Below are 27,601 nucleotides of genomic sequence, written 5' to 3' on the forward strand. Positions count from 1 at the left end.
ACTGCATCCTTTAAATGATGGCCCTCATTGAGCCTGGATACTTTCTTCAAATTATTGATATCTATAGTAGGACCCTGGTACTTTCCTTCTGGCATGCAGACCCCCCAATGGTGTGTTATGCTGCACGCTATTCTAACTGATCCGTGACCATTGATATGGTCACTGTTGTGTAGACTTTGTCCTGAAGCTGCTGCAAAATGCTTTCTTCAGCCTCAGTTCCTCTCTGGGGACCCTGGACTCGCCATTCATTGCTGTCCTTGCCCATCCGGTAAAGGACTGCAACTTCTTTGGCTCCTTGACCTGGCATCTCTTGGCAATGTTGAAGTCTGTGCTACTCTGAGGGATTTTTTTTTCATCCGGCACTCTTCTAAGTGATCACCTTCCTAAACTTGGGGTCTGTATGTTGTCCATTGGAGATCAGGTTCTTTAGTTGCTGACCTTGCCTATCCACGAGGGAAACAAAACCTATCCAGCTGCTGGTGTCAAAGCACCTCCAGAAATTTCTAGTATGGAATTTTGGAGAGGTATCGTCAAGTTCAGGATCTCTACAGTGGAGTTTCTTCTCAGATGCTGTCTTGGGGGCCTCCATATTGTGGTACCACATGTGCAGGCCTTACACTTTCCTCCTTTAAAATGTATTGGGCCATTGAATACCATTACAGGTGGATCTTCAAGGGAACAATGAGTCTCACCAAGTCCAATTGGCCGCCGTGGACTTGGTGAATATTCGCTATGACAGTCTGATAAAATGGTCTATAATTCTGAAAGATTACACTTACCAGCCTGTAATATATGCACCTTGCAAATATTTGGAATTCTTACATTCAGTGAAGGCCATCCCCACTCATTCTTCATGGACACCTACAAAGACATTTGTGTTGAGCTGTCCAGCAGACAATCGCCCAACCAAACTGTTTTCTTTTCACACAAAGGGGTATTTGGGAGCTCAGAGTGAGCACTCATGTAATCAAAATGGCACAGAAAATGGCTAAGCTGCATGCCTTTAATAACACAAAATAGCTACTAGTCTCCTTTTTAGAGAGCAGGGGGCTACCATAGCAGTTAAAGCCCACACAACAATGGTGCAACCAAATAAGTAAATAGCCACCACCAGTCTGTAACACTGACTCTTTCTGGGTAAGAAAGCTCACGGTGGAGTGGAGAAATTGGGGCACTGGATTGCCTTCATCTGGTAGCCTTATGGACTATTAAGACAACACATTTTATTTTTTTAAATGTGTCAGTTTCCAGTGAGCTTCAATTAAGCCTCACTAAAGAGAACACAATCTCATCAAAACATGTTAGGGTGATTTATCACTTGTGTGCTTCATCCCCTCTCCTAGTGATATGGCTAGCACTTTTTGTTGGACTTCTGGACCTTTTTCTTTATATCCTGAATGAGTGGAGCCTTTTTCCACTCATTCATTCCTATGTGCTCTGTCTTTTGGCACTCTGTTCTTGTTTCACCTTTACTATGGTGTCTACTTTCTTCCATATCGCTTTTAAGGCATCTGTGTTTATCTTTTGCAGCACACAGCTCCTTATGGGCAGTTTTGCTGGGACCCCTTTGGGTTCTCCTTTGAGATTCTTTCTTTCTCCTTACTACTGTTCTTAAGGATGCAAGGATACCGTGTATCCCTCTTAAAACTTTACACTCAGAGATTGGCGCACACACCACTGTATGTGGACTGCCAAGGGGATACCTAGTATCCCCATTCTCTCTGCTCATGTGACAAGTTAGCCACATAGACAACCCTTTAGTTATGGCTGGTGGCAGTGGGCGTTTTCTACCAACTATTGTGCTATTTTGTACCACAGACCGTATTCACAGTCTTGGTTGTGTCCAATAGGGTCACCTATGTACTAACATGGTGGCTCCTTTCTTTTTTCGACATTTGTAGCGTGTTTGTTCTTTGTTAGCCCTTCTTCTACCATTCTGGGAGGGGGAGTTATGTGTGTGCATTTTGCCACTGCCTAGGCTGCAGTGTTTCTGGGCAGCAGGAAGTGCAGGGAGGAGTTTTTCACTCCCCTGCCCTTTGTCTGCCCTAGTGCCTAAATGGAACCAGTGCCCTCTGGGCATCTGGCTGTCCTGATTGGACTAACAGAAGTGTTTTCTAATCCATTGTACAAACGTATGTCTTTCTATTCCCATTGAAAGTACTTGAAGTGCCATTTGGCTCCTTTTTCAGGGGAGCACAAACTGTTCCTACAACTTAGAGTTTGTTACTGTACTGTATTGGTGTTTCATATTAAGTTGATTTATACTAGTGAATGTTTTCTAAATGATTGTGTAAATAAATGTATAAGTATTTTTTACCAAGAAACCTTGAGCTTAAGTGTCTACTTGAACCACTGTGATTGTGATACTTCTGTGTAACTTCAACTACTGCTCACATTCCCTCTTGGGATAAGCCTGGCTGCTCAGCTCGCTACCAAAAAGTGTGTGGTACAGACTTATACCAAAGGTTGGTTTTTGCTTATGCCTGTAGTCGTAATTGTATGTGGTGTTCCCAGAGGCATGTACAGATTGGTGAAATGCTGGGGGTGATTTGTTCTTACCCTCTCTCCCCTTCTGATTCCTTTTCTTTGCTCTGTTTTCCCACGTAGAGCGACATCCGCAGGTCCAGATGAAGGTAGCCTTCACTGCCCGCCGAAACGTCTTATTGGACACGTAATTGCTATACGGCCCATTTTTCAAAATCAGCAGGAATATAACCACCGACGTTGACCTAGGATTGGTCTCTTGATAAACTCCCACCAGCTGATCCTCCAAGTCACCAGGAGGACCTGACCTCTGGCATTGGTTTGGAACCACACATGTCCTGGGCTCCAAACCCTAGGACTTGACATTTGGTCCTTTGGCCGTGGCCACTAATACATCAGACTCTGGTGGGTGTCGCATTTGTTTGCTTTGCCCTATCACACACAACCAGGACGTGTTGGGATTTTGCTTTTTGTTGTTTTCTTTTCTTCACTTTGTCTTTTTAACTCATTATATAGACTGTGGATTCAGTTACACATTGTGTGGATGGTTTCTTGTTTGAAAATGTCTATTTCTTGTCAAATACCAGAATGTATGTTCCATACTATTCGATGTAATTCACTGTGCACTTTAATGATCATGGTTTCTGTTTTTGAAAGTACCATTTTTTGTAAATGCTCCTTTGGGAGATCGTGTCTATTTGTTAAACAATAACTGTACAATTAATAAATAGCCACTAAGCTATCACAGTAATTTTCTCTATATATTGTCTATTGCTCCAAGGCAGCAACACTCGATGCTCCGGGGTAGCCTGAGATATCAAATTAATTAGATATCCAGATTATTTGGGTTCAATATTTATTGTTTCATAGGCGTACTAGTCTTAAGCATTTTGTTCGTAGAGCACCACACGGAAAAAACAGTGTGTGTAATAAGATAAATATTTTTGATGGGATAAGGTCAGTTCCCTGTTTGTATAACAGTGTTCCCAGAGGGTACTGCCTGCAATTCTGCTTAACAGTAGTCAGGACCAGTTCTTATCACCAATCTAGGGGGCAGAGCACCGACAAGGGCCTTCTGGAGATCTGCAGAGAGGAACGCTGCTTCACTAGGACCTGACTGAAGGCAATGCTGGTTGACTGCAAGGGTAGTCCTTAGTTGACAGCAGTTACTTCTTGGTAGGAGTCTTGGCTCCAACAATGATCTGTTGAATGGGCACAAGAGTCCTTTTATTCAGGATTTGGACTGGATTCACCCCCAAGCCCACCAATGATAGGGATCTGCACCATACAAACTGACATGGGCTGCCCATCATGGACAGCCTCCCGCCAGCAAATCTGCTCAGCAACAGACCCTTTAGCTTGGACGTAGAATATGTCCAGACAAACCGAGCCCCCATCTCTCCACACACACTCACCATGACTTTGCCTGGGAAAGGGCTTTCCATTTATGGCAATTCCAGACCTGAGCAGACAGGAAGAAGGCCTAGAGGCAAAATGGCCAAAGGACAGGCAACAAGGCATGTCCATTTTAGAGGTTATGGTGCTCTAAATGGCATGATAGGGTAAAATGCAAAAGTACACAGTAGAAAACTAAAAAAGCATGGTAGAAAAAAATCTGACCCCATCCCATGTTGCAGATACAATGTGTCCAGGATGGGCTGATGGCAGCAGAGGCATGACCCTGTCAAGGCTGAAGACGCCCCACCACTCATTCCCCCTTTTCCAGCAGAGGGCCAACCAAAACAGAAGCCTAAGTTCTCAGATTCAGTAAGTAGTTGGTGATGGTGCTCCAGTCCCTGAACCACCCCTACATGCCGCAAATATCACTGCTGGTACTACTTATTATCTTCCACCAAAACCTCCCAGTGCATCTACTAGCCATGTCCCTTTTAGAACCACATCTTCCACAATCCACCTGGAGGGCGAAACGAAATCCTGAACTGAAATCCATTGAAGGGAAAAACAGCAATATGAGCACCAAGACGACCCAGACCCTTCACCACATCCCAACAGTGATCAGCACCTCAGGAAACCAGAAAATGCACCACCAAAGCAGATAAACGATGCTCTAGCCATGCAGTACAACAGAGGGACCAGAGATTGTTTTAAAAAACGTGCTGGAAAAGGTGGAGGGGCACAGACAGCCTTTTACCTGTGTAATCCAACCCCTGGTGGAAAAGGCAGGCACTGATCGATGCAGCAGGTCAGGTGAGCGTTGTAGCCATGTGAAGGTGAGGGAGTCACAGAACTACCAGCCCTACACTATTAAAAAAAGTCACAAGCACAATATCCTAACTTGATAGGCCCAAGCCCTAAGATCAATGGGGCTTTGTGCCCATAAGTCAAAGGGTCCAACACAATGTTTCCCACCGGTATGAGGTCTCCATTTAACAAGTATGCAACGGGCTTCCGGTGGCGATACATTTAAAACTATTTAAAAGTTCTACAACCATTTACCCAATGATAGGTAAATTATTTACTTTTGTCCAGACCCTTTGCTAACCCAGGGGCAGGGTACCTGAGCCAGGTTCGACAACCAAGGCCAAGTTTCTGCCCGGACTCAGATTTTCCCACATGTCATTATGGTTCACGTAGGGGAGGTCGCTGGGGGCTCGATCTTCCCTTTTTTCCAATGAGGAGCCCAGTAGTTGCAGGTTTCAGGATTCTTCCGATTGGGCGTAAATGCAAGATGCAACCCCTGTTGGTGAAGAAATTCAGAGGCTAACGTTTCAGGCCTCCTTAGGATACTTCACAGGATGGAGGAAGGAGGGTTCTAGCAATGATCACCCTTTGCAGGCTACGACAAGCGCCCTACCAGTCACAGTCAGAAGAGCTGCTCCAGAACAGGTTCTGTTGAAGTTAGCATGCTGGAATTCAGGGAGAAGGTGACTGGTGGCACACACTCGTAGCCTGCCAGAGAGCTGGGCAGTCCAGGGTCACTTCCGAAGGCTTTGAAGGGCTGTATTCTCAAGAAGGCATTTATCCCAGTTAGTCTCACTCATCCAAGGGCTAAAGCACTGATCAGGGTCTTTGGAGCGGTACGCCCTCTTATGGCATAGGCGTTTAGGCACTGGTCCTATTAGGTGCACTTTGTCCTGCATACGGATGCAGGACAAAGCAACCCATTTGTACATGAGCATTCACTTTCAGGACAGCTCCATGTAGATCGTGATACGTTTTTTCTTTAAAAAAACGTACCCTGATGCACTGCATTAATTAGTGCTTTATGTGACAATAGGTTTATGCAAAACATATAATCAGGCACAGATAAGTGCCTGTGCCCTGCTGGCTGCAGCCAACAGGGCATGCTTAACAGGACCTACGGCCAGCGCTGCAACGGTGGCGGCTGAATGTCCTGCTTTGTCTTCGGAGATCAAGCAGAGAAGCAGGGCTTCACCGGGCCTGACACTAGAGGGATGCTGGGCCACGTCAGGACTCTTAGGATATTCAACGGTCTACTATTCTTCAAGGGTTTCTTGGGCTGCAATGTAGATCTGAAAAATAGCTGCAGAAGATCTCCTGTTATCTAAAATCTGAGCTGGAAGCAAGTCCAAACCCACCAATGTTAAGGCTTTGCACCATTCAAACAAACAGTAGTTGTCCTATCAGGGACAGCGATTGGTTTCACATCCACCCCAGTAGCAGACTTTCTGGCACCAGTGATGTGGACTGGTGCTAGACAGTTCCAGCCCCATTCCGGGGCGCCACACACACACACACAAAGACTCACTGGCCTGTGAAAGCAACAGCTTCCCCTGTTAAGTGCATGACCTTATACAGACTTTCCTGACCCAAGAGGGCAGGAAGAAGGACAAACTACAACATGCGAAGAACAAGCGAAAATCTTGTGGAACAGCCATTTGAGGGCACCAGCAACATTTAGTAGCCATATGCGGTAAACGAAAATGTGCACACCAAAAATAATGCAAAAACTGTAAAAATGTAACTGCTGCCACCAGCTTGACTTTATACACATATACAAGTAACCAAAACTATGTATAAAAAGCTAGGGTGATACAAAAGTATCCCCATTGCACTGCAAGGTGCTGGGTGCAATTGTAAAAATATAAGAATTGAAAATGGAAACAATGTCTCCCAGTACTGATTGTCTGAAGGACTGATCAGTTTCCCCACAACAAAATAAGTGAGCAAAAGGCAAGAGAACTTTACTTCCCTTCAAAAAGTCAGGACAGGATAAAACAGAGCAAAGAGGACGGGGTGTCATAGGAAACGATGGAGGGAAAGTTGCAAAAAGAAAATGTTTCCAGACAGAATGTGCGAGAGAGAGCAAGGGAGAAACAGACAGAAGGATGCATGAAGGAGAGAAGGTTGGAGGATGGAGGAGGGTAGGGGAAGGAGTAGAATAGTAAGAGGGTACGGAGAGGAAGATCAAACAGAAAATACATACACCACCCTTTCAGAACTAGCCATCGGTAGTGTAGGGCCAAGTAGGAAATCCGTGGGGGAGTGTAGGAAGCCATAGTATTAGGGAATCATTACTAACAGAAGCCCTCTACTAGAAAGTATGAGTTACCAGTCGGTAGTAATACCCGGGGGTTATAGTCGCTTGGGCAGACATCGCACGGGAGGTGAGAAAAAGAGGGAGGGATGGCCCTAGCACCATTTCCTAAACCCTGTTTTCAGCTGTCCCTTCATTGAACTACCTGCCTGTTTATGCTGAAAATATATCCACTGAGACCAACCAATCCACCATCTGTTGTGAAATTAATAAAACTGCTGAATAGCATGGTAGAATATGTAGCATTTTAAGGCCATCTGTGACAAACATCAAAGTTACAAACTAAAATATTATAGCGACACAATGTATTCCAACTGCACTTCACGGTAAGGTGATGTGTGCAGGTTAAAAATAACAAGAATTCCACTATGGGAGACAGGGTCTCCCAGAACTGATAGTCTTAGGGATCAGTCTCCCCCTAAAAAGTGAGCAAATGCAAGGTAAGTAAAGTTGAGGGCTTTATTTGTATCCAAAATGTCAGGTCAGGATGTAGATAACAGCAAACAGATAGGGTGTCCCATTGAAGTCTACAGAAGGATAGCAGAAAAAAGAAAACATTTCCTAGCAGTCATCGAAGGAGCAAAGCAGAAAGGTCCCATTCATCTGAGTTCAGAATAGAGCCTGCACTTAAATGGGCCCCCAGTGATGGGTTAATAAAAGCATTAAAGGAAAATGTAATAAAGTTCTCGCAAAATAATTCCTTACCCATTGTTGAGTAATCCATGTTAATTTGTTATGATCATCCTACACTTACCTAATTAACTCTATGCCACAAAACGAACAAAACCCTGAACAGAGCCTGCAGAGCAATGTTTGCGACAATCATGATTGCTGCATTGCTTGGGCCATGCAACGGAAATGTCATCATACCATGTAAAAATAAGATCTACATTGGCAGATGTCAAAATTGTCAGTGTGTTTCCTGCTGCTGTAGTACATGGACTAATAAAACCACCTTAAAAGACAGAATCGATTAATGTTCTTGGAAACCACTGTATTTCTATTGCGGAGAAGAGATGCAGTTCACCGAAAGCACATTTCTTCTTAGGTTAATGTATTCAATGCCATTTCATCCAACCTGATCTCCCAGACATAAGAGCTCTGTTGTGGGTGGGTGCCTGTGTGTCAATTGGGCCAGCTGGCCACTGTTCATCCACTTTCTTACCTCAATTTCTCTTTCAGGATTGAGGTCATGATCCCACAGTATTATTTTCCGGTCTTTCCCGCCTCCGGTCAGCAGCATCCCATTCCGCATCTGGCAAAGTGTGAACACGCTGCCATCATGAGCTCGAATTTGTTTTTTTATTTGATACACACCTATAACAGGAAAGAAAATAACAAATATAATTCCTATGCATAAGTAGTGAACAAATACAGAAATTGAAAGCTAAAACATTTCAAACCAAAAAACAATTTCACTTGTGTGTTAGGTTCAGTGGAGTTTAATTATTAAAACATGAATATTGTCTGTAACCAAGATATTTACTGATTCTATCAAATCTGTGTATACTTTTAAAAACTGTATTCCTAAAGCATAGAAAAGGGCAAATGTTAAGCTCAGAAACGGAATTTGCCTTTTACTGCTACAAATCACCAACAATCATTAGCTTTAGTGAGGAGAGTGCCCTTCATCATTCCAGTGGACAAGCCCTGGAGGGACCCTGAGAAGCATTCTGTGGCTACCCGCTCCTCATGAAATCCATGGGCGATAATATTGCCCAATAAAGACCCCAATCATCGTTAAGGATAGCTTGATAAAAGGGACCACTCTTGTGACTGTTTTCTCAACGTTGGAACAAAGGAGATTGGCGACTGAGTAATGTAAAACAGAAGTGGGGTTCCCATCAAGTGGCAAGTAAATTAATCTTATTTTAAAAAAGTTACTGCTAGAAAGAATTCTAGTATCTTTGGAGGAAATTATTTTCAATAGATTATTATAATTGTTCATTTATAATTTATAAATGATCAATTGCTTTAGCTCTAATTAGCTGGATTCCTTCTCTTAGATCTTTAGTTTCAATTGACACTGACTAGAGTTTGAACATGAAAATACTTTTGAGTGCGTTTTACTTCACGCTCGCTCGAGGATTATAGTGGAAGCCTTGTTGTCATATGTTTCACAACTACTGCCTTTGGGATATGATCCAATACACATAAATACGTAGGCATATAATTATCAGAAGTTTGCCTTTAACAAAGATACTCTATAGTGACCTCTATAAACAGCCTTCAAGAGTACTTCCACTGCAGCTTGCTTGTGTTAACAACAGCTCTAAATATAGAAATGTCTTGTTTGAAGGTTCAGAGGTTCCGAATGTTTCTAATAATGTAGAGAATTGGCCATGGTTGGCAGACTGCTCTAACCAAAACATACAGAGAAAGGTAAAATTAAACCATATCTTTAGTACCCCTCATGTTAAAATCTCTTCATGGAATATTAGGGGCTTCTCGCACCTTTGTCAATTGGGCATTTTCACCTTAAATGCGTACAATATATCTCTATTTCAAGAAGTCTTGCTTTTAAAGAAACCCCTTCTTGATGGCTGCTGTGACTAATCTAGTGATGCTGTCACTCCTTTCCAGGGATAGACTCTCCTCATGTGGCCAGGGAAAGGCAGAAGCTATCTGATCCTGACCCTGGGCGAGGCACACATGTGTGGAGACACACTTCATGGGAGTGGGATAGACTTGCTAGGTCAAACAAGGTATTCCCCCTGTTTCATTAGGACCTAACAACTCTCCTTCACCTCCCCATTCTTATATGGCATATTGTAGGGTGGACAAAGAATCTCTGTTTACTGGTCACCAACCTTATATGCATACTTCCGCCTTTAGAGAAGAAAGAGAGATGGAGGAATTAAGACCACTATAAGCAGCAAGCCCACACTGCGTTCTAGTTGTTGGATGATGTTAACATGTGCTGGAATTTACGCACACTCCCCTCCCTTTATTAACAATGAAACACCAAGTACTGGGACTTATGTATATCGCCCCTTCCCTTTTATAACACTGAGGCAAGGAAGAGTGATGGAGTGATGAAGATCGCTAGAAGCAGCAAACCAACATCACATTATAGTCGTTGGAAGATGTTAATAGGTGTCGGGAGATTCAATTATGGAACACCTGAACAAGATGAGAATCAACCCTCTAAACGCTGTTTGGGACACAGGAGAAGAGCGAGCTGTAGACCGGAGCGAAGAGGCTGGCGAGGACGGCATCCAAGGAAGTCAGACGGAAGAGTGTTGGCTGCATTGCCATCCCGAGCAGCAGGAGCTGCCTGTTAGAACAGTTTTTCTTATGTCCAAGGGCTTAGTAAAACCATACAACTGAGACAGTACAAAACTCTACTCTTAGTAGAAGGCTGTACCACCTGAGTATTTGGTAGCTTAGAAAGAGTAGCCAGGCTTACCTTAGGAGGGAGAGAGGGCTGTAGCTTGGTACAAAGAACTTGTAGCATACATATGGTATAAAGAAACACTGAAACACTATGTATTGTAAACATAAATGGTTTATTTAAATACAACTAGGCCAAGATTAATCTTGGGTAAATAAGTACTATCACATTATATATAAAGTACACAGAAAAAAGCATAGATCCTGTTGTTCAGAAAAATAATATTATTTCTAGGTAAATCAGACCTTTTCAAACACAGCAAGTATAGGACACACCTATTCATGGGCAGTAAAACCATCAGTTACTTTTAGATTACTATACAATGAGTTGAGGGTAGTAGACCCCATCAGTCAAGCAGTGACACTCAGTTAAGAAATCACTTACATTAGTTAAGATTTTCATAGCAATGATAAATATTCCTGACCTCGGTCAACCCCAGAAATGTTTGCTTTACTGGTGGATTATTTTTCCCCATAATACTCAGTGAGTGTGATCCTTTTTCGCATAACCTTTTACTCTTTTTATGGGTGTCATTTTTAATTTTATCCTCTGACAACTTTTCGGCACACCCTGCATATTGTTGCTGTGTTGCCCTTGGGGCTCCCCTTTTAACTTCCTCTGGCTAACCTTGTGAGAACTCCAGTTACCAAGGTTAGAAAGGATCTTTGGATCCCTTTCACATTTTATTAGGTGAGAGCAGCACACCCCACCTTATGTGGCATGCTGGAGAGATACAATGCATCTCCTTTTTTCTGTTACAGGGACAAGCTTACCTATAATGGCTGGTGGAAGTGAGCCCGTTTTACTAATTCGGTGCACCTTTACCTCGGGCTGTTTCCACAGCCCCGGTCGGCACCCATGGGTGCTCATTTTACCAAATGGCCCAGTATTCCTTTTTTGCCATTTTAGTGTTCCTTGTCCTTTCTCGTTCCTTCCCCTGACATACAGGGTGGGAAAATTCTTTGCGTCAATTTTATCTTCGCGGGAGACCTCGGTCAAGCCCGACCAGGCTCCAGAGTGTCTGTGAAGGTAGGGAGCGAGGGAGGAGTCCAAAACGCTGCATCCCTTTGTCTTCCAGCCTGACTGCGAGAATGCAGTTCAAACTGGGAGGATGGCTGTCCTGAAAGGACTGCCAATCCACCCCACCCCCAAAGTCTGAATGGTGCATGGCTGTTTGATTGGCTGGGTTCCGGCATAAAAGCCGTATCCTGGAAGCTGAAGAGGTAGTCGACGACAAGAAACTAAGGACGTAGCGATTTCCAGTGTCAGGAGAGAATGCTGTTTAACTTGAGCCTGATGTAGCTCTTCCTTCCAATCGACCTAGGGACACTGAAAACGATGACCCAGAGCTTGGTGAGATCCACTAGACTCAATAAAACCTGCATTTTGAGCCATCCCACGTCATGCTGCTACCTTGCAGGGCTGCAATACCCCTATACCCTGGGACCTCGAGCCATTGTGGGGTGCAAGGTCTTCCGGATTCCGAATCTTGCTCTAACTTTGTGGGCATCCTGCTGGACCTCCAAATACGTGAACAGAGTCCATAAAGTCCCCTCTCCAGAGTGCTGGACCTTGCAAACAACGAGCATCCGATCAGCGATATTCAGTCTTCTTCTGGCTCCTGAAAAGGCTGCCAAAATCCACAGAGCCGCATCCAGCCATGAAGAAACTCTTGCCTGGACCCTTCCCCGTTGATCCATGCTGCAAAAGTCCTTCCAGTGTCCTATCTTCTGTCTTTGTGACAAGGAATTCAGCGACCAGATTTTTGGCTGCAGATCCGTTGCAATCTCTTCTTCTGTGCTGAGTAAACCATGCGAAGATCCTCTTGCCTAGAGCCTTCCCCATGATCCCTGCTGCAAAAGTTCTTCCAGTGTCCCATCTGCTGTCTTCATGATAAAGACATTCAATGACTGGGTTTTTGGCTGCAGATACTGAAGTCTTCTTGCTAAAACTCTTCTTCCGTGCTCAGTTACTGTGCTGGCTGGGGTGTTTACTTACCTTAAGCCTTTGAGATTTCTGCAAGGCTTTGGTGTGTTCTTTTGATTGGGAGCCCTCCCATCCAGTGCACCAAGGCCCATGCTGGAATCCTCTTGGGTGTCTTCTCTGAAGTCCTTGGAGCCTAACTAACTTTAAAGATAACTACTTGTTGAACAGTCTTCCACAAGAACTCTAACTTTTGCCTGTAACAGAAGCCCATCTCACCCTGCCCACAGCTGGCTCCAAGACCACTAGGGTCCTCGTCTGCCCCGGAGTGAACTCATCCAATAGAATAGGGAAGGACTGGATACGTAAGGGATTACGTCTTGAAAAGTTTAACAAGTGTTGAAAAATACTTATTCTCCCAAAACACTATAGTCTGAGAGATTGGCACACACCACCTTCAGTGGAGTGCCAAAGGGATACCTAGTATCCCCCTTCTGTCTGCTCCTGTGACCTTTAAGTCACATAGACAATTACCTAGTTATGGCTGGTGGCAGTGGATGTGTTCTACCAACTATTGTGTATTTGTTTATACCACAGGCTATGTCCATAGCCTCAGTAGTGCACAATAGGGGCACCCAAGTACCAACTTGGGGTCTCCCTTCTTTTTTCGCCCTTCTTCTACCATTCTGGGAGGGGGAGGTCTGTATGTGTGTTTTACCTTTGGTGGGAATCCATTGGGTAACCCCGCCTAGGCAAGTAGATGAGAAGTTTTCCACCCCCCTGTCCTTTGTCTGCCAAAGTGCCTGAATAGGTACAGCTCCCACCGGGGGTCTGGCTGTCATGGTTGGACAGGCAAACGCCCCCTTCTCTAAAATGCTGAGAGAGATTTCAGAAGAGTGTGTGCTGGAACTGTATACAGTGTGAGGCTTCTGGAGAGAAAAGCAAGTCGACCAATGGAAGCTGAAGTAACCGAAGAAGAAGACGACTGGAGACGCCTGCAGACCCTTTGCAACGCCGTGAAGTGAACACTGCTGTCCTGACCCCGTTTTCTATGCAACAGGGGAGCTCCGACGAGGACGACTCCTTTCCTTTGGCTGGTGGGAACAACCAGTCCTAAGACTACCTTTGAAATGAACCATCTCCCGAAGTCCTAGGAGTTTCCAGAGCTGCGGAACCCCAATACCAGGAGTCCTGCTGCCAATTTTGAGTGCATCGTCGTGGAAAGGCCAAAATCCATCCAAATCTTTGCTGAATTCATAAGGACACTCCAGAGATCCGATCCAACTCTCCCAGACCCCCTCAACAGTGTGTGGGGCTGCAGGAAGCAAAGAAGATTGACCAGGGAATCTGTGTCCTTTGTTGGTCCTGCAGAAGAGGTGCCAAAACCACAGAGTGAAATAAGAAGTTACTGAAAGTCGTGCTACAGGTCCTCCCTCGAGACTGCTGCTGAGAGATCCCACCTTCAGTCACCAGACCAAGGAATCCGGAGGTCGGTTCTAGAGCTGGAACATTGCAGAGCAAACAGCACAAACATTTTCTTCTAACCTAGGGTACTGTGGGGAAAAAGGTATTGCTTACCTGATTCTAAAAAGTCTTTCCAGAGCGTTGGAGTGCAAGTAGAGGTGTACAACGCAACCCTCTCTTACCTTAGAGCCAAGCCGCTGCTTGTGTCCTCTTCTCGAGTCAGTTTTAAGGTCTCCCTTGTTAGTTGTTAACTTGTTTCAATAACACTACAAACTGGACGAAATCCACAGGAACTCTTCGGAATCTGCTGCTTATAAGACTTCACGCCCTCTCCGAACTGCCTTTTGCTAGGGTTGTGTTTTTGGATCTTGAAGGATTAACTAGGCGGAAAGAAACGTCTCTACAGTCTTGAACTAAGCTTATGTTACACAAAGTAACCATTTTCCTCCCTTTTAGTGATTTCACTATATGTGTTTGCAGAGTAAATGTATTACCATATAAACCCTTGAAAACCGCATGAGTGCGCAATAACCGATAATCCGTTAACATTGTCTTTTCCTTTTCTAATGTTGCTACAAATATAACCGCGAACAAACACAAAAGTGAAAGTGCCCTTTGAAGTGTATTATCAAGTAGTTTTAAGTGTTCTCGTATAAACGTCAGAAGTATTTAAAGTGATTCTGGTGTACACATAATATATATATACTTTTTATATCAATATAAGTTTAAGTGCTTCTTTGATTTTCCTGTCTAAGGAAGATATAGTGTACTTACCCACAGCTCACATCTTCCTCCTAAAATAAGCCTGACTGCTCTGCCACACTACCAAGTTCCTGAGCTAGTACGGACTGATACTAAAAGTTGGGGATCTACAAACCACTGGGATAGCTTACTAAAGTCTTACTGCCAGTAGGATTTAAGAAAAACTTCCCTAACAAAGAGTAAACCAGAGAGTGGAGGCGGGGCAGAGACCCCCATGAAGTGCTGAGAAAACAGGGGAACAACCCCCCACCCTTTATTTGAATGGTGGACCAAAAGGGAAGAGCCATACCCCTTTCTGAAAAGGGCATCAGGGGTCCAGAGAAAGAAATGTAGTGTTGTGGAATCAGAGAAAACTGAAGGGAAGCGTCTTCCCCCTTGGAATTGTGGAATATATGCGATGAGACACTTTTTATAACCAGAAAGACTCTAGGGGAAGGTAATGCCCTTCTGTAGTGTAACTTTATTCATTTTCTTTTCTGCACCTTAGACACTTTATATTTGGAACTTTGGAAGGAAGCTGCGAGAGATATTCACAATTTCACATTATATTGAGTTTAGTGTGCAAGGGTCATCTTAGTATTTTGGACACAGAACAGAAAACTCTTTGCTTTAGACATCCTGACACAGATGTTCCTTACTTTTGTTGAGGCAGGGAACCCCTCTTTTAGGTAGGATTTCCCCAACCCCTCTTTTTCTTTTGATAATTCTTTTGCCATGAACTTTCTTCCCCTTGGTTGCCCATCCGGGGTCCTCTTGGTGGGTGTTAGAAAGGGTGTAGGGTTTTCAGCATTCTGTTGGTCATATCCGAATCTTATATACAATTGGTTGTAATTACCTGGGAAAAGAAGTGTGATCAGGTACGAGGATCTCCCTTTTGATCTCCCTTTTGATCAACATTTATTGGAACCATAGGGGTATTTCTCAAGAATCCTTTTTAGATGCCATTGAAGAAATCCTCGATAAGTGGCAGGCGGCACGCAACTCAAATAGTATATTGATTTGCAGAGACATAAATTCAACCTGTCTGGACCAAAATTAGGTGCCAAGGGTCGGTCCGAAGCTCTGAATCGAGGTAACTCATGGAGGGAATTTAATGCAAATTTGGAGACTTCAGAAACGTAGTGGAAACATCAGTGGGGACATTTCCGCCAGCATAATTGGTCGCAGGGGTGCTATATAAGGCCATTTTGGACACAATCTTTGTAACAGAGGACATTTTCCAAAGATGTGATGCATTCAAAATATCCAATACAAACACCAGCGATCAATTGGCATTAAATATGGCCTACTCAATTTCAGGACAGGAGCGATCTAAAACATTCTGTGCTAGTGCTAGTGATTTGGAAACTAAGCCGCGGGCTAATAGGTTAAAATGGAATATTAGAACGACCATGCTTTTTAATGCACATTTGGATAATGCGTTGGAGGAGCATCTAATGTAGATTTCGAACATCTTTTTTCATTTTACAATTATACAGGTGTTTTGGTTGAATCCTATAAGTTGTCTTACACAACCTATTCCTCATTGTCCAATAAGCAGGAAAGTAAAAGGCTTAAATTACGCTATAGAAATTGGTTATGTAATCATAAAAGCTCTCTTATACAAAGGGATTCTGGAAATATGCGAATGGTTCTCAATTCAAGGAATTCTTCTGACTTTGATAAATCCTCGATCATGATTTCACCTCCCAAGTCCATACCCAAATGAATCCTATTGCTGAGAATGCATGGATTCATTTCTTCCAGGCCGATTACTCCCTGGGTAATGCCCAGATATATGTTGTAATTCTGCTTCAAAAGCCTGAGTCCTCACAAAAACCCTACCTAGAGTTTCCTTCCAGGTGGCCAGGATAAGGCAGACGTTTCCTGATCCTGCGGGCTGTATTAGACAGGAGGATCACTTGGGAGGAGAAGGGCACCAGGGGAACAGGAGGACTTCATGGGATAAGACACAGTATTTATCTTCCTCAAGGAAGGGAATAGCATTTATAACAGAATATGTAATGGCTAGCTGTCAGAGAGAGCTTTTATTTTCTCAAACTGTCAGAATGTAGGTGAAGAGAATCATAACAGCCATGAGGAGTAAGAAAAACCCTTTTAAACATCCATGGATATGAAAGCTCCTATGAATCCCAGGGAAATAATAAAGATGAGTCTTTAAATGTTAGCAATTCAGACCCAGAAAAACCTTATTCTTCTGTAAAGCCAAATACTTCATTTAATCCTTATAATACTCGATTAGGGAAAGTAAAGTGAACCTAGAGAGATAATTTCATTAAGAAAGCTGAGTTTTATATTGTGAACTCCAAGTCCCATAATTACCCAAGTACTGGGACGAAGAAGAGGACTGCAGAGGTACAAGACTGTAAACTGCAGCCCATTAGGAATAATGACCCACAACTGAGGGAGACGAGGAGGCATAAAAGGCCCACTCAAGTGCAGGTCGTAGAGAAGAGCAGTAGCAGAAGGAGGAGTAGTTTTGACACTTCCACGTGGCAGCAGAAGTTAGATGAGAGCAGAGACGACGGGATCTACGTAGTGAGTACAACGGATGGTGGTCTTGAGAGGGTCTCTTATGCTCGAGATCTTGACTGCAGAGGTTGCACAGCAAGAAGCATTATTCCGAGTGACGGCTCTCCCCCCTTCCCTGAGGATTGCATCGGCAGAGGTCCGGCAGCAGAAAGCGTACCATCTAACAGTTTACCCCACTGTCAGACAAGGGCCAGTGGCAGGCGAGCACCGCAGAGCTCTGGGGGCCAGGAGAGCTCTGCTGTTGACAAACGCAGGCCGTGGAAAGCCACGAAGGAGAGGTTGTAGAGCTGCATGGGAAAACAGAAGCAGAAGACCTGGAGGGACCTGGAGGCAGCGAGGTGAATGAACGCGCACGTCAGACCAGGTGAGTTCACTGTTAGATTGGGATGCCGGAGCACTCCATAACCGCCCGCTGCCCAAGTCCAAGGGCCTTAACCTCAGAAGCAATATAAACAAAGTGAAGTTGAAGAAGAAAAACGTTTTTGAATAGCAAACTAATGTAAATGAGGCTAATTCTTCTGTTGCAAACCAACTTGATTTAAAAAGGAGCCGATGGCAGAACAAGACCCTGATTACCAGACTAGAAAGGTGTGATTATAACATTGTGGGTCATGATAAAAGCCAACAACAAGAGAGGGCAAGAACCAAAGAGCAAACTACAAACCACTATACCCAAAGCCAAAAGAGAAACATGCAAAGGCAATTTATAAAGAACCAGCATTGTCCAAGCCAAAAGAAGGCAATCGAGAACGTCTGTTTGTAAAGACCATTGCCCATATGTAAAGGACTCATGGTAGAAAATGGCTTAAACCCACACTGCCAAAACCAAAAAAGTGTGAAATTGAGACAGAATCATTATCAGCATTTAGTTAGTGTGGAAGGTGGGAAACCAGAGTGGCAGGAAGGCTGCTCTTCTGATGGAAGATATTCAGAAGGAGTGGAGCATAACCTGCATAGAGTGTGGCAATCCCAAATGTGTAACATACAGCACCAGTGTAGTTCTTGTCTCCCTTGAAGAAATTATTAGAGCAAAAGACATTTGAGATTAACCTTTACCACATAGATACTTGTAGTTAGTAGTTTATTCTCGCCTGGCAGTATAGTACACCAGATCGGCGAACTTTGTAGTAGTAGGCCTGGCAGATGAGTTTACCAGGAGGAAGCCATTGAAGTACTGTGGTGTGGCTAAACAGTTTGAAGAAGTTGAAGAATTACTGAAGTGTTTTTTTTGCGGAAATATCCTGAAACATTAATATCACTGAAGCAAGTGTGTGAACTTCTGCAGAATGATTTAATATTGTCAAACAGGTAGTTTTGTGAATTGGTGCAGAAATCTCTTGACAAAGACCTGTACGTTGAAACTAATGAAATATGAAAATATTCTTTGTTGATGAAAAAAAAGCTGTTTCAAGATCGAGTCGCAAACGAAAAGAGGAAAACGTTGTTGAACACTTGTGAACTGTTGGTTGAATCCAAGTTGGAACCTTGTGTTATCAAGTTGGAACAAAAAGAGAACTTTTTTTTTGGAACTGTTGAACACAATCCTACTTGGATATGGGGAATGGGAACTCATCCAGATTATAAGGAAAAACAATTATCATGATGTAAATGCAACTGTTACATGTGTTGCTTTTGAATTGACATATATTACCTTGTAAATTTATGTTTAATTGTGAGGGACAGAGACCTTTTGCCAGAGCGCTTCCTTAAGTTTATTTTAGGCAGGGAAATCCTCGTCAGGGAAGAGATGGTGAGGTGTGGATCCAACCTTTTGAGTTAATAAAATGGCATCTTTTGAACCATCTTCACAAATTTGTTCGCCTCATATTTCTGACCCCTCACATGTCACTTTGGATACCGATGTTATTTACAAAACAATTACATCTATACATAATTAAAATATGCAGAAACGAGCAGCATTGCATCATGATGTCGTAAGTTACAAAGAGACAATTGTGACTTTTCTATCCATAGAGTCCATACCAGCCTTACTCAAGAGAAATTTCAGTACAGATTAGAGTAGGCATGTATAAAAGTATAAAAACTGTAACATTTCATCATAAGACTTTAGCACAGAGTTTAAAGTAGCAAAAAAGCATGTCTAATTAAGATGGGAAAATGTGCATTACAAATCTAATCTGCATGTTTTAAGGATACTTTCAGGCCCAAAAGTATCCTATGCCAAATTTCCACTGGGGTAATAGATCTAAACATTCTCTAGAAATGTACCCAGATATAGATGTCTATATGTTACAAGACGCTGCATTCCAATGATAAATGTTCAAGCGTTTCCGCTTGGGCAGAGACATTTCAGAATCGGCATGCCCTGTTGCGCTGTACAGTCTTAGATCATACACCCAAAATTTCATCAGTGGGAAACAAGATAAAATTGGATCTAAGAAATGGACCTCTCCAATAGAAGACAGGGAACTTTTTCAGGTACTCTTTGTACAATAATAAAGGGGTTCTCCCAAATAACCACTTAAGAGAATAGCTTAACATTTTATAGTAATGAATAGTTTTTATCCTATCCGATCGCCAGAGTAATAATTTAAGTTCGGAAGGTGGGGTGATAAAATGTCGATAGACACTTGTAGTGAGTCCAGAATAAAGTGGCAGTGCGTAATCAATGCATTCAAAACAATATAATCCATATTTTCGTACATCATTTTCTGAGCAAGAAATGGAGAGCCTGAAAGTCTCTCCATTTCCTGAAAGTCCACAAGAACATGTAATGAAATAAGGCCTGATTCGTATCGGATGGTTGGGGTAGGAACACTTTTGGCAACCCAAGGCTTTATTTCGAAAAGAGGCCATCAATACAGGACCATAAAAGAGTATTAAATGTTAATAGAATTTACGCTTCATAGTTAGGATTGGAACAGTCTTAGATGTGTAGAATTGTAACCCCTGTAACAAGGAAAACCGCCCCAAAAAAGTTAATCCTACTTGCTTGTGATGCCAGTGGCACAGTTTTCTGCTTCAGAATAGTAAATAATTTCAAGCTGTTACCCCCTAAAGATATATAAAAACCTAGATACACAAAAGAAGGCACTACCTCCAGGTCAGAGTGATTTAATTTCCACTTAAAATGAATATTTTCTCTTTTTTTATTATCTCATTAGCAATTTAGTTTTCACAGAGTTAAGGGTTCAATCAGTGTGTTTGACATAGTTCTAGTGCACAATGCTGCCTCTGGAGACCAATAGCCATCCGATCTAAAATTACGAGATCAGATGCCACCTAGAGTCAACAGTAACATGAAGTCCTGTACCATGGCCTTATATATTCATAGAAATTACACCTCTGTGAGAGTGATCCGTCCAGCATGAATAAGCCATAGCTTCCCCATTGGTGTCCTTTTACTCCACACTCATGCAACATTGATCCATGAACAGAGATGGAAGTTGATAAACAAGGTTACAATGCTCAGAATATATAGTTTACTATGAGTGTGTGTCACTTCCTACTTGCTCATCCAGTTACCTTCATTTCTAAGAAGTGGGATGATTTAAAAGCAGGTAAAGAAAGAGTATATCGGCAGTGTAATGATGAATGGAATAAACTGAAATGATCCCTTCACAAAAGCCTTCACCATAGTCGTTGCCACTATAATATCCTATGTTTAGAGGCAGTGCTACTAAGTGTCCTTTAAGGGGGCTGTGTAGCTGTGTAATAAGCCTGAGTAAAGGAGAAAACCTACCCAGTCATCGGGAGACCAATCAAATGGATTTATTTGCTTTTTGTACAACAGATTACAAATTGGTTTCATTTATTGAAGTAGCAGTGTCTTGTGTTTGGTTTACAAGCCCTGTGTACTATTCCTTACATCGCTGAGGCAGGTGTAAGTGACAGAACACTATGAACTCAGGAGCCAGGCTATCAAATGCATAGTTTGTGGATTTGGTTGGTCATTTGATGATTTTGTTAGGTCAGCAATTTGGGTAGTAGATGCAACTTGATCGACAGTGTGTCGAAGCAGGTTTACCCGATTTTACATCATCCCACATGTTAGAAATTAAGGTAGCCTGATGAGCAAGTAAGAAGTATCCGCATCCACACTAGTCAGTCCCACACTGGAGCAATGAGCATCAGAGCCATGCTCTACTGTAGCAGTTTCTCAACTATTTTGTGAAGGAGGGGATTTGGTGCAAAAGCGTATGCAAATATCCTTGAGCAATTCATCCATAATAATTTGCAGAGACACCCCGGATGTAGGTAAATGGATGCGAAGACGAGGCATTTTACGTTTGTATTTGTACCAAATAAGTATTTCTAGATGACCCCATATTTTGAAGATCGGTTTGATTAGGCGTGTACAGTTCCCACTCATGTTCTTGAACCAACACTCTACTTAGGCTGTCAAAGAGGGCACTGTGCATCCCTAGAACATGCTGAATTTGTTTGTTGATGTGCTTATTGTGAGGAACCAGGAATGAGACACAGACACAGAGGCGTATGATCATATACTTTAATTAATAAAAGAAAAGGGTGGTGGGAAATGCATCTCTGTCCCTACTCTAAGAGGTGAGTCCCTACCTCAAACAAAACTAAGGGTTTGTCAACGTCAGAATGTCTAAAACAAAATGTCCTTTGTCTAAAGTACTATTCTGGCTCTCACGTTTTAAAAATCAACTCTAAGGTGAAAAGGGAAAATGTTGTTGGCCTTTAGTAGTGCACAATTGTTCAAAAGGGAAATGCATTACTCCAACTCATAATGTTCCAGAAGGATAGAGTTTCTTGTTCCAGAGGGTGTTCCCTTCCCCTGGAGTTCTCTTCAATCTGTTTTATTTTCAAGAATATCAGCTCTTTAAGTTTCTCTTGATCAACAACGCAACTGGTACACAAATAACGTGCCTGTTGGACTTTATCTTGTTAGGATACCTGGTGTACTCTCCTACCAGGTTTTCTCTAGTCTTTAATCATGTTTCCATAGCCTTCTGCTAGTCCCGATATATACTTATCAAGACTTCTTTGGGTAATGTATATTACACATTGTTCAACTTGACCATGCCTTGGATGCTTTCCTGCTAGAGGTTCCTCACATAAGGAACAAGTTACTTACCTGTAACTGGTGTTCTCCAGCATGGGTCTGGCATGGATTCACATGCTCATGAATATTCCCTGTCGTCAGGCTGGGAATCCTCGGTACAGAAAAAAATCAGTATCCGTTTCGTTTTGATCTGTCTTTCTTAGTATTAACCAATGACTGGTCTCTGGGTCATACTGCCCCCAGCCAATGACTGCCCTCTCCCTAAGCCCCTCCGCTGGCAGCCATCCTCAGATTTGGTAGCACATAAAGTGGCAGTAGGACCAAGTGAAGAGCAGTAGTGGGGAAGAAGGGAGGGTTTGCATGTGAATCCATGCCAGACCCATGCTGGAGAACAACAGTTACAGGTAAGTAACTTGTTCCTTCTCCAGCATGGGGTCTGGCATGGATTCACATGCTCAGGAACATAAGAATACATAGCAGTGCACACATGCATAACCATGGGAGGTGGCGAGGCTCAACATTATGCATTACATAAACTCAACATTAAGCACCTCCTACCTCCTCACCAGGCCCACCTTCAGGCGAACAGGTTGCGCAGCACTGCTTGGCCGACCCTGGACTCCTCCCTGGAATCCCGGTCGACGCAGTAGAATCTCGTGAAGGTGTGCGTCGACCTCCACGTAGCAGCCCTGCAGATGTCCAGCAGGGGTACACCAGACAAGAACGTTGTGGTAGCAGCGATCGCTCTGGTCGGACGGCCGGGCAACGGTCGGTTTGCCAACCGGTGATAGTGAACGATGCAGCCGGAGAGCCATCTGGAAATGGAAGCATTCGAGAGGGCCTTCCCTTGGTTCACAGGTCCAAAGTTCATAAACAGTTGTGATGTCTTCCGTAAAACTCTTGGTGCGGTCCATGTAGAACTTCAGCGCTCTAGCTACATACAGCGAGGGCAAAGTCCTCTCGGCCCGCGATGAAGGCGACGGGAAGAAAACTGGTAATACCAAGGGCTCTTTGAGATGGAAGACCGACGGCACCTTGGGCATGAAGGAAGGGTGCGTCCTCAGCACCACCCTCGTCTCATGAAAAGTCAAGTAGGGAGGCTTGCAGGATAGGGCCTGGATCTCTCCCACTTGTCGTGCGGAGGTGATCGCCACAAGAAATGCTGTTTTCCACAACAGGAACTTCAACGGTGCCGAATGCAGAGGCTCGAAGGGCGCCCCCATGAGCCTGGTCAGCACCACCTTGAGCTCCCATGCCGGAGCCTTCACCGGCGGGAATGAACGGAACAGTCCCTTCATAAACTCCTTCACCAGGCGATGAGACCACACAGATGATCGTCCCGTAGTTGTGGTGTAGCGGGAGATCGCCACTAGATGTATTTTGATGGAGGCATGAGCCAGCCCCGCCTTGGCCAGTGACAGCAGGTACGGCAGCACTTGAGGGGCCGTAATTCGCAGAGGGTTAATCTTCTGTGCACGGCACCTGACAGAGAACCTCTTCCATTTGTGTCTACAGCACTTGAGAGTTGAGGACGCCCTGGCCTTTGCAAGCACCTCCTTGCAATCCGCCGGGATATCATACCCTCCAAACTCTAGTGCCGCAGGAGTTTGTCGATAGTTTGACTGGGGGGGGGGGGCGCTAGCAGTCCAGAAGGTCCGGGAACCAGATCTGTCTCAGCCACACCGGTGCAACGAAGATCATCCTGACCCGGGACCTCTTGAATTGGTTGAGTCTTAGTAGCAATGGCAACGGGGGGAACACATACAGGAACAGGCTGTCCCAAGGGAACGAGAAAGCATCGCCCATGCTCTTCGGCTGGGGAAACCTGCTGGAGAACCACTGCCACTTGGAGTTCGCAGCCGTTGCAAACAGATCGATCTGGGGTTTGCCCCATCGTCGGAAAAGTCGATCCACTTGGTCCTGATGCAGTTCCCACTCATGGCACGAGCGCAGCTCCCCGCGGATTGAGTCGGCGATGGTGTTCTTTATCCCTGCTAGATGGAAGGGCACCAGAAACATCCCCTGGGCAACGGCCCAATGCCACAGATCCTGGGCCTCCTTGGATAGGGCTGGGGACCTGGTTCCTCCCTGCTTCCGGACCTAGAACATCGTAGTGGTGTTGTCAGTGAAGATCCTCACCACCTTGCCCTTGAGGGACGGGAGAAACGACCCGAGAGCCCAGAACACTGCTCGGAGCTCCAGGATGTTGATGCGGAGTGACCTCTCCTCCAGGAGCCAAAGGCCTCTCGCGTGAAGATCTCCGGTGTGCGCTCCACATCCCTCCAGGGAGGCATTCGTCGTCACAGTCTCCTGGTGTGCTGGGGTCTGAAAGTCTGTGCCCGCCGTGAGATGCACGTGGGTGCCCCACCACAGAATTGCTTGGCGGAAGACCTCGTTGAGCAGGATCTTGTCTACGAAACTGCCCGCCGCTTGCATCCAACGGGTGTCGAGGAACTCCTGTAGAGGACACATCCGCAGCCTGCATAGGTGTACCAGGTAGATACAAGAGGACATCATGTCGAGAAGGGACTTGATGGACCTCACCCTGGCCATGTCCGCGGCCAGCAGGCGCTGCACTTTGTCCAGGATGGCCTTTGTCCTTTCTTCCTACGGAGAGGCCAATAGTGCCACTGTGTCGAACTTGGCTCCCAGAAACAGTGCGACCTGCGACAGAACCAGGTGGGATTTGGAGAAGTTGATGGAGAATCCCAGATCCGCGAGCAGTTGGACGGTCTTCGCTGGGTGCTCGACGGCGAGTTCCCTTGTCCTTGCTTGGATGAGCCAATCGTCCAGGTAGGGGTAAACGTGGATCCCCTGCAGGCGCAGCCGCGCCGCCACTGGTGCTAGGCACTTGGTAAATACCCTGGGCGTCGACTTCAATCTGAATGGCAGGGCCTTGAATTGGTAGTGCCGACCTTGGACTACGAATCTGAGAAACTTTCGGTGTCCTTTTAGAATGGGGATGTGGAAGTAAGCATCCTCCAAATCCAGCGACGATAGGAAGTCGCCTTCCTCCAGCTGTCCCAGCATGTGCTGGAGGGTGACCATCCGGAACTTCTGGGCCTTGATGTATTTGTTTAACCGACGCAGGCACAGGATGGGGCACCAACCGCCTGTCTTCTTTCTGACGAGGAAGTATCTTGAGTATATTCCGGAGCCTCTTCGGGACAAGCTCTATGGCTCCCTTCTTGAGCATCGCCCTTACTTCTAACAGCAGTTGAGGGACGTGATTTTCCTTCCTGGCCACGGGAGGAATGCAGGGGCACTTCTTTAGGAATTCGAGTGTGTGCCCGTGGGCCAGGGCATCCAGCACCCAACGGTCGGTAGAGATGGACTCCTACATGCTGACGAACTTTGCCAGCCGGCCTCCCACCGGGGTGCTCAGGTGGGAGCCCGACGCTACAGCCGGTTCAGTCCTGCTTGGAGGCCGCCCTGGCCCCCTTGGTGACGGCGAGGAGATGCTCCTGACTTGCCGTGCCCTCTGTAGGCCTCTCGGGACGAGTAACGGGCCGCCTGACGGTACGTAAAGGAGCCACCGCCGAATTCTTTGGAGGCACCTTGCTTGCCTCCGGAGTTCCGAAAGGGTGGCCGTCGTTGCTGCAAAACTCCCAAGGCCCGAGCTGTCTCTGTGTCGGTCTTGATGGCCTGAAGTGACTCATCTACTCTCTTCCCAAACAGGTTGTTTCCGTCGAAGGGCATGTCCAGAACTCTGGTTTGCACGTCCTGGCGGAAATCTATTGCCTTGAGCCATCCCCGCCGTCGAAGGCAAACGCTGTTGCCCAACGTGGTCCGACACCACTTCACCTTCCTGTAGGATCTCCAGGGCCTCCGCCCTCTTGTCGTCCGGTAGGAAGTCTAGCAGGAGAGCAATCTTGTACCACAACTCCCTGTTGTAGCGGGCTACAATCGCTAGGGCGTTGGGCGCCTTAATTGTCGTCGCCGCAGACGAGATGACTCGTCCCATGGCATCCAGTTTCTTTCCATCGCGGTCAGGTGGGGAGGTTGAAGTTGAAGCCGTCGCCCCCACCGCTTTCTTTTTGGCCGCCGCTGAGAGGACCAAATCTGGAGTCGGCTGTGCCCGAAGGCACAAAGGGCCGTAATCGGGGACCTGGTACTTCTTCTCATACAGATCCCTCTTGGCAGGTGTTGTGGACGGGTTCTTCAGGAGAGCAAGTCCCTCGTTCCAGATGTCGTCAAGCAACGGCACCGCGAGTACCGTCTTCCTCTTGGCCTTGCGCCATTGATAGAGGAAGCCCTCCTTCTTCTGTTCATTGGGGCAGAGCTGGAAAAGCTCAGATGCCCTGGCAATCATGGCGTGGAAGGAGCCAATTTCGTTGGGCGGGGAGCCCCGAGGGGGTGGTGATGGTAGGCCCATCCCGTCATCACCACCGTCGTCATCCGTCCCCGTCGTGGCCGTATCTGTTCCCGTGTCATCCCTAGGATCAGGGGAAGGAGATGAAGGCTGAGCGGGCCGCAAGGGCTGCAAGGGCGGAGGGGGATGAACTCTCCTCCACTTGTTTGGAGGGCTTCCCGACGGGCCCGGTTCTTCTGGGTCGTCCGTTGGGGGTAGCGGAAACCTCATCCTAATCTCCGTGCATAAGGTTTGGATTGCCATCAAAATGGCCACCGAGTTGTCCTGAGGCTGGGGCACTAGCTGCGATGGGCGTGATGTTTGCTCCTCCTCCACGGGAGCCTCGTCAGCGCCACCGTCGCTCTCTTCGTCCGCCTCCCTGGGATTCCTCCCGTGGGACTGGACCTCCTCAAACCTCTTGTTGAGGCCCTTCACAACTTCAAATAGCTCCTCCTCAGAGGCTGTATCCATGGCCGTAACGGCCACCGCCCCCCCTCTTTTTCCGCCGGGTCTTCACGGGAATCTTATCGATGGGCTGAAAAGAGGATTCCCTCCGCGGTGGCAGGGAAACTCTGGGCCCCGAGGTTGGCTCCACTGGGGTAGCCTCGACAGGCTTTGCCAGGGCCGCCACGACTCCCTAGATAGAGGCCTTAGCCGGGTGAATCAGGGCCTTCACGACTTTTGGCGCGCTTGAGGCCTTCACCTTGGGGGGAGGGTCACCGCCTCGCTCCCCCGCAGCTGCTTCCATCAGGATCGACCAGGGCTTCTCCAGAAGCTTAGCCGGGTTCTCTGACTTTCTCTTCCCCGAGCCAGAGCGTTGGCTCGTGGTTGATGGCGTCGGTGAAAGTGCGCCCTGCCTGGTAGCCAAGGAGCCCGACCGTTCGGCGCTCCCGGTGCCCACAGACTCGCAGTGCTTAGCCTTCTATTGGGCCCCCGTCGCCGCAGCGCCCTCAAAGGACTTAGAAGACCGGTCGGACCTCTTCTTCTTTTCACCTACTGCTGGGCTCTTCCCTTCCAGCCAGTTGGTGAGGCGGATCCGCCGATCTATCATGATCTACTCCGACATGTTCTTGCGAAACGCACAGTCCTTCTCCATGTGCGTTTTGTCTTCGTGAAGGAAGTAGAGGCATCTAGAATGCTCGTCCTCCTTGAACACATTCTGCAATCCGCATCCAGGAC

General features: G+C 45.7%; 1 protein-coding gene across 5 annotated transcripts in view; it reads right to left on the minus strand.

The window, feature by feature from the left end:
* The window catches only part of EML4 (EMAP like 4), a 1,387,551-nt gene that overhangs the window by 410,329 nt on the left and 949,621 nt on the right, over positions 1-27,601 (minus strand). For all 5 annotated transcript variants that reach the window (XM_069608481.1, XM_069608484.1, XM_069608483.1 and 2 more), the window contains one exon: positions 8,169-8,320. In XM_069608481.1, the coding sequence (XP_069464582.1) occupies positions 8,169-8,320 (152 nt within the window). The remainder of the gene's footprint in view (positions 1-8,168; positions 8,321-27,601) is intronic.

The sequence above is a fragment of the Ambystoma mexicanum genome, chromosome 4q (genome assembly GCF_040938575.1).
Source record: "Ambystoma mexicanum isolate Mex_15411 chromosome 4q, UKY_AmexF1_1, whole genome shotgun sequence".
Taxonomy (NCBI): Eukaryota; Metazoa; Chordata; class Amphibia; order Caudata; family Ambystomatidae; genus Ambystoma; species Ambystoma mexicanum.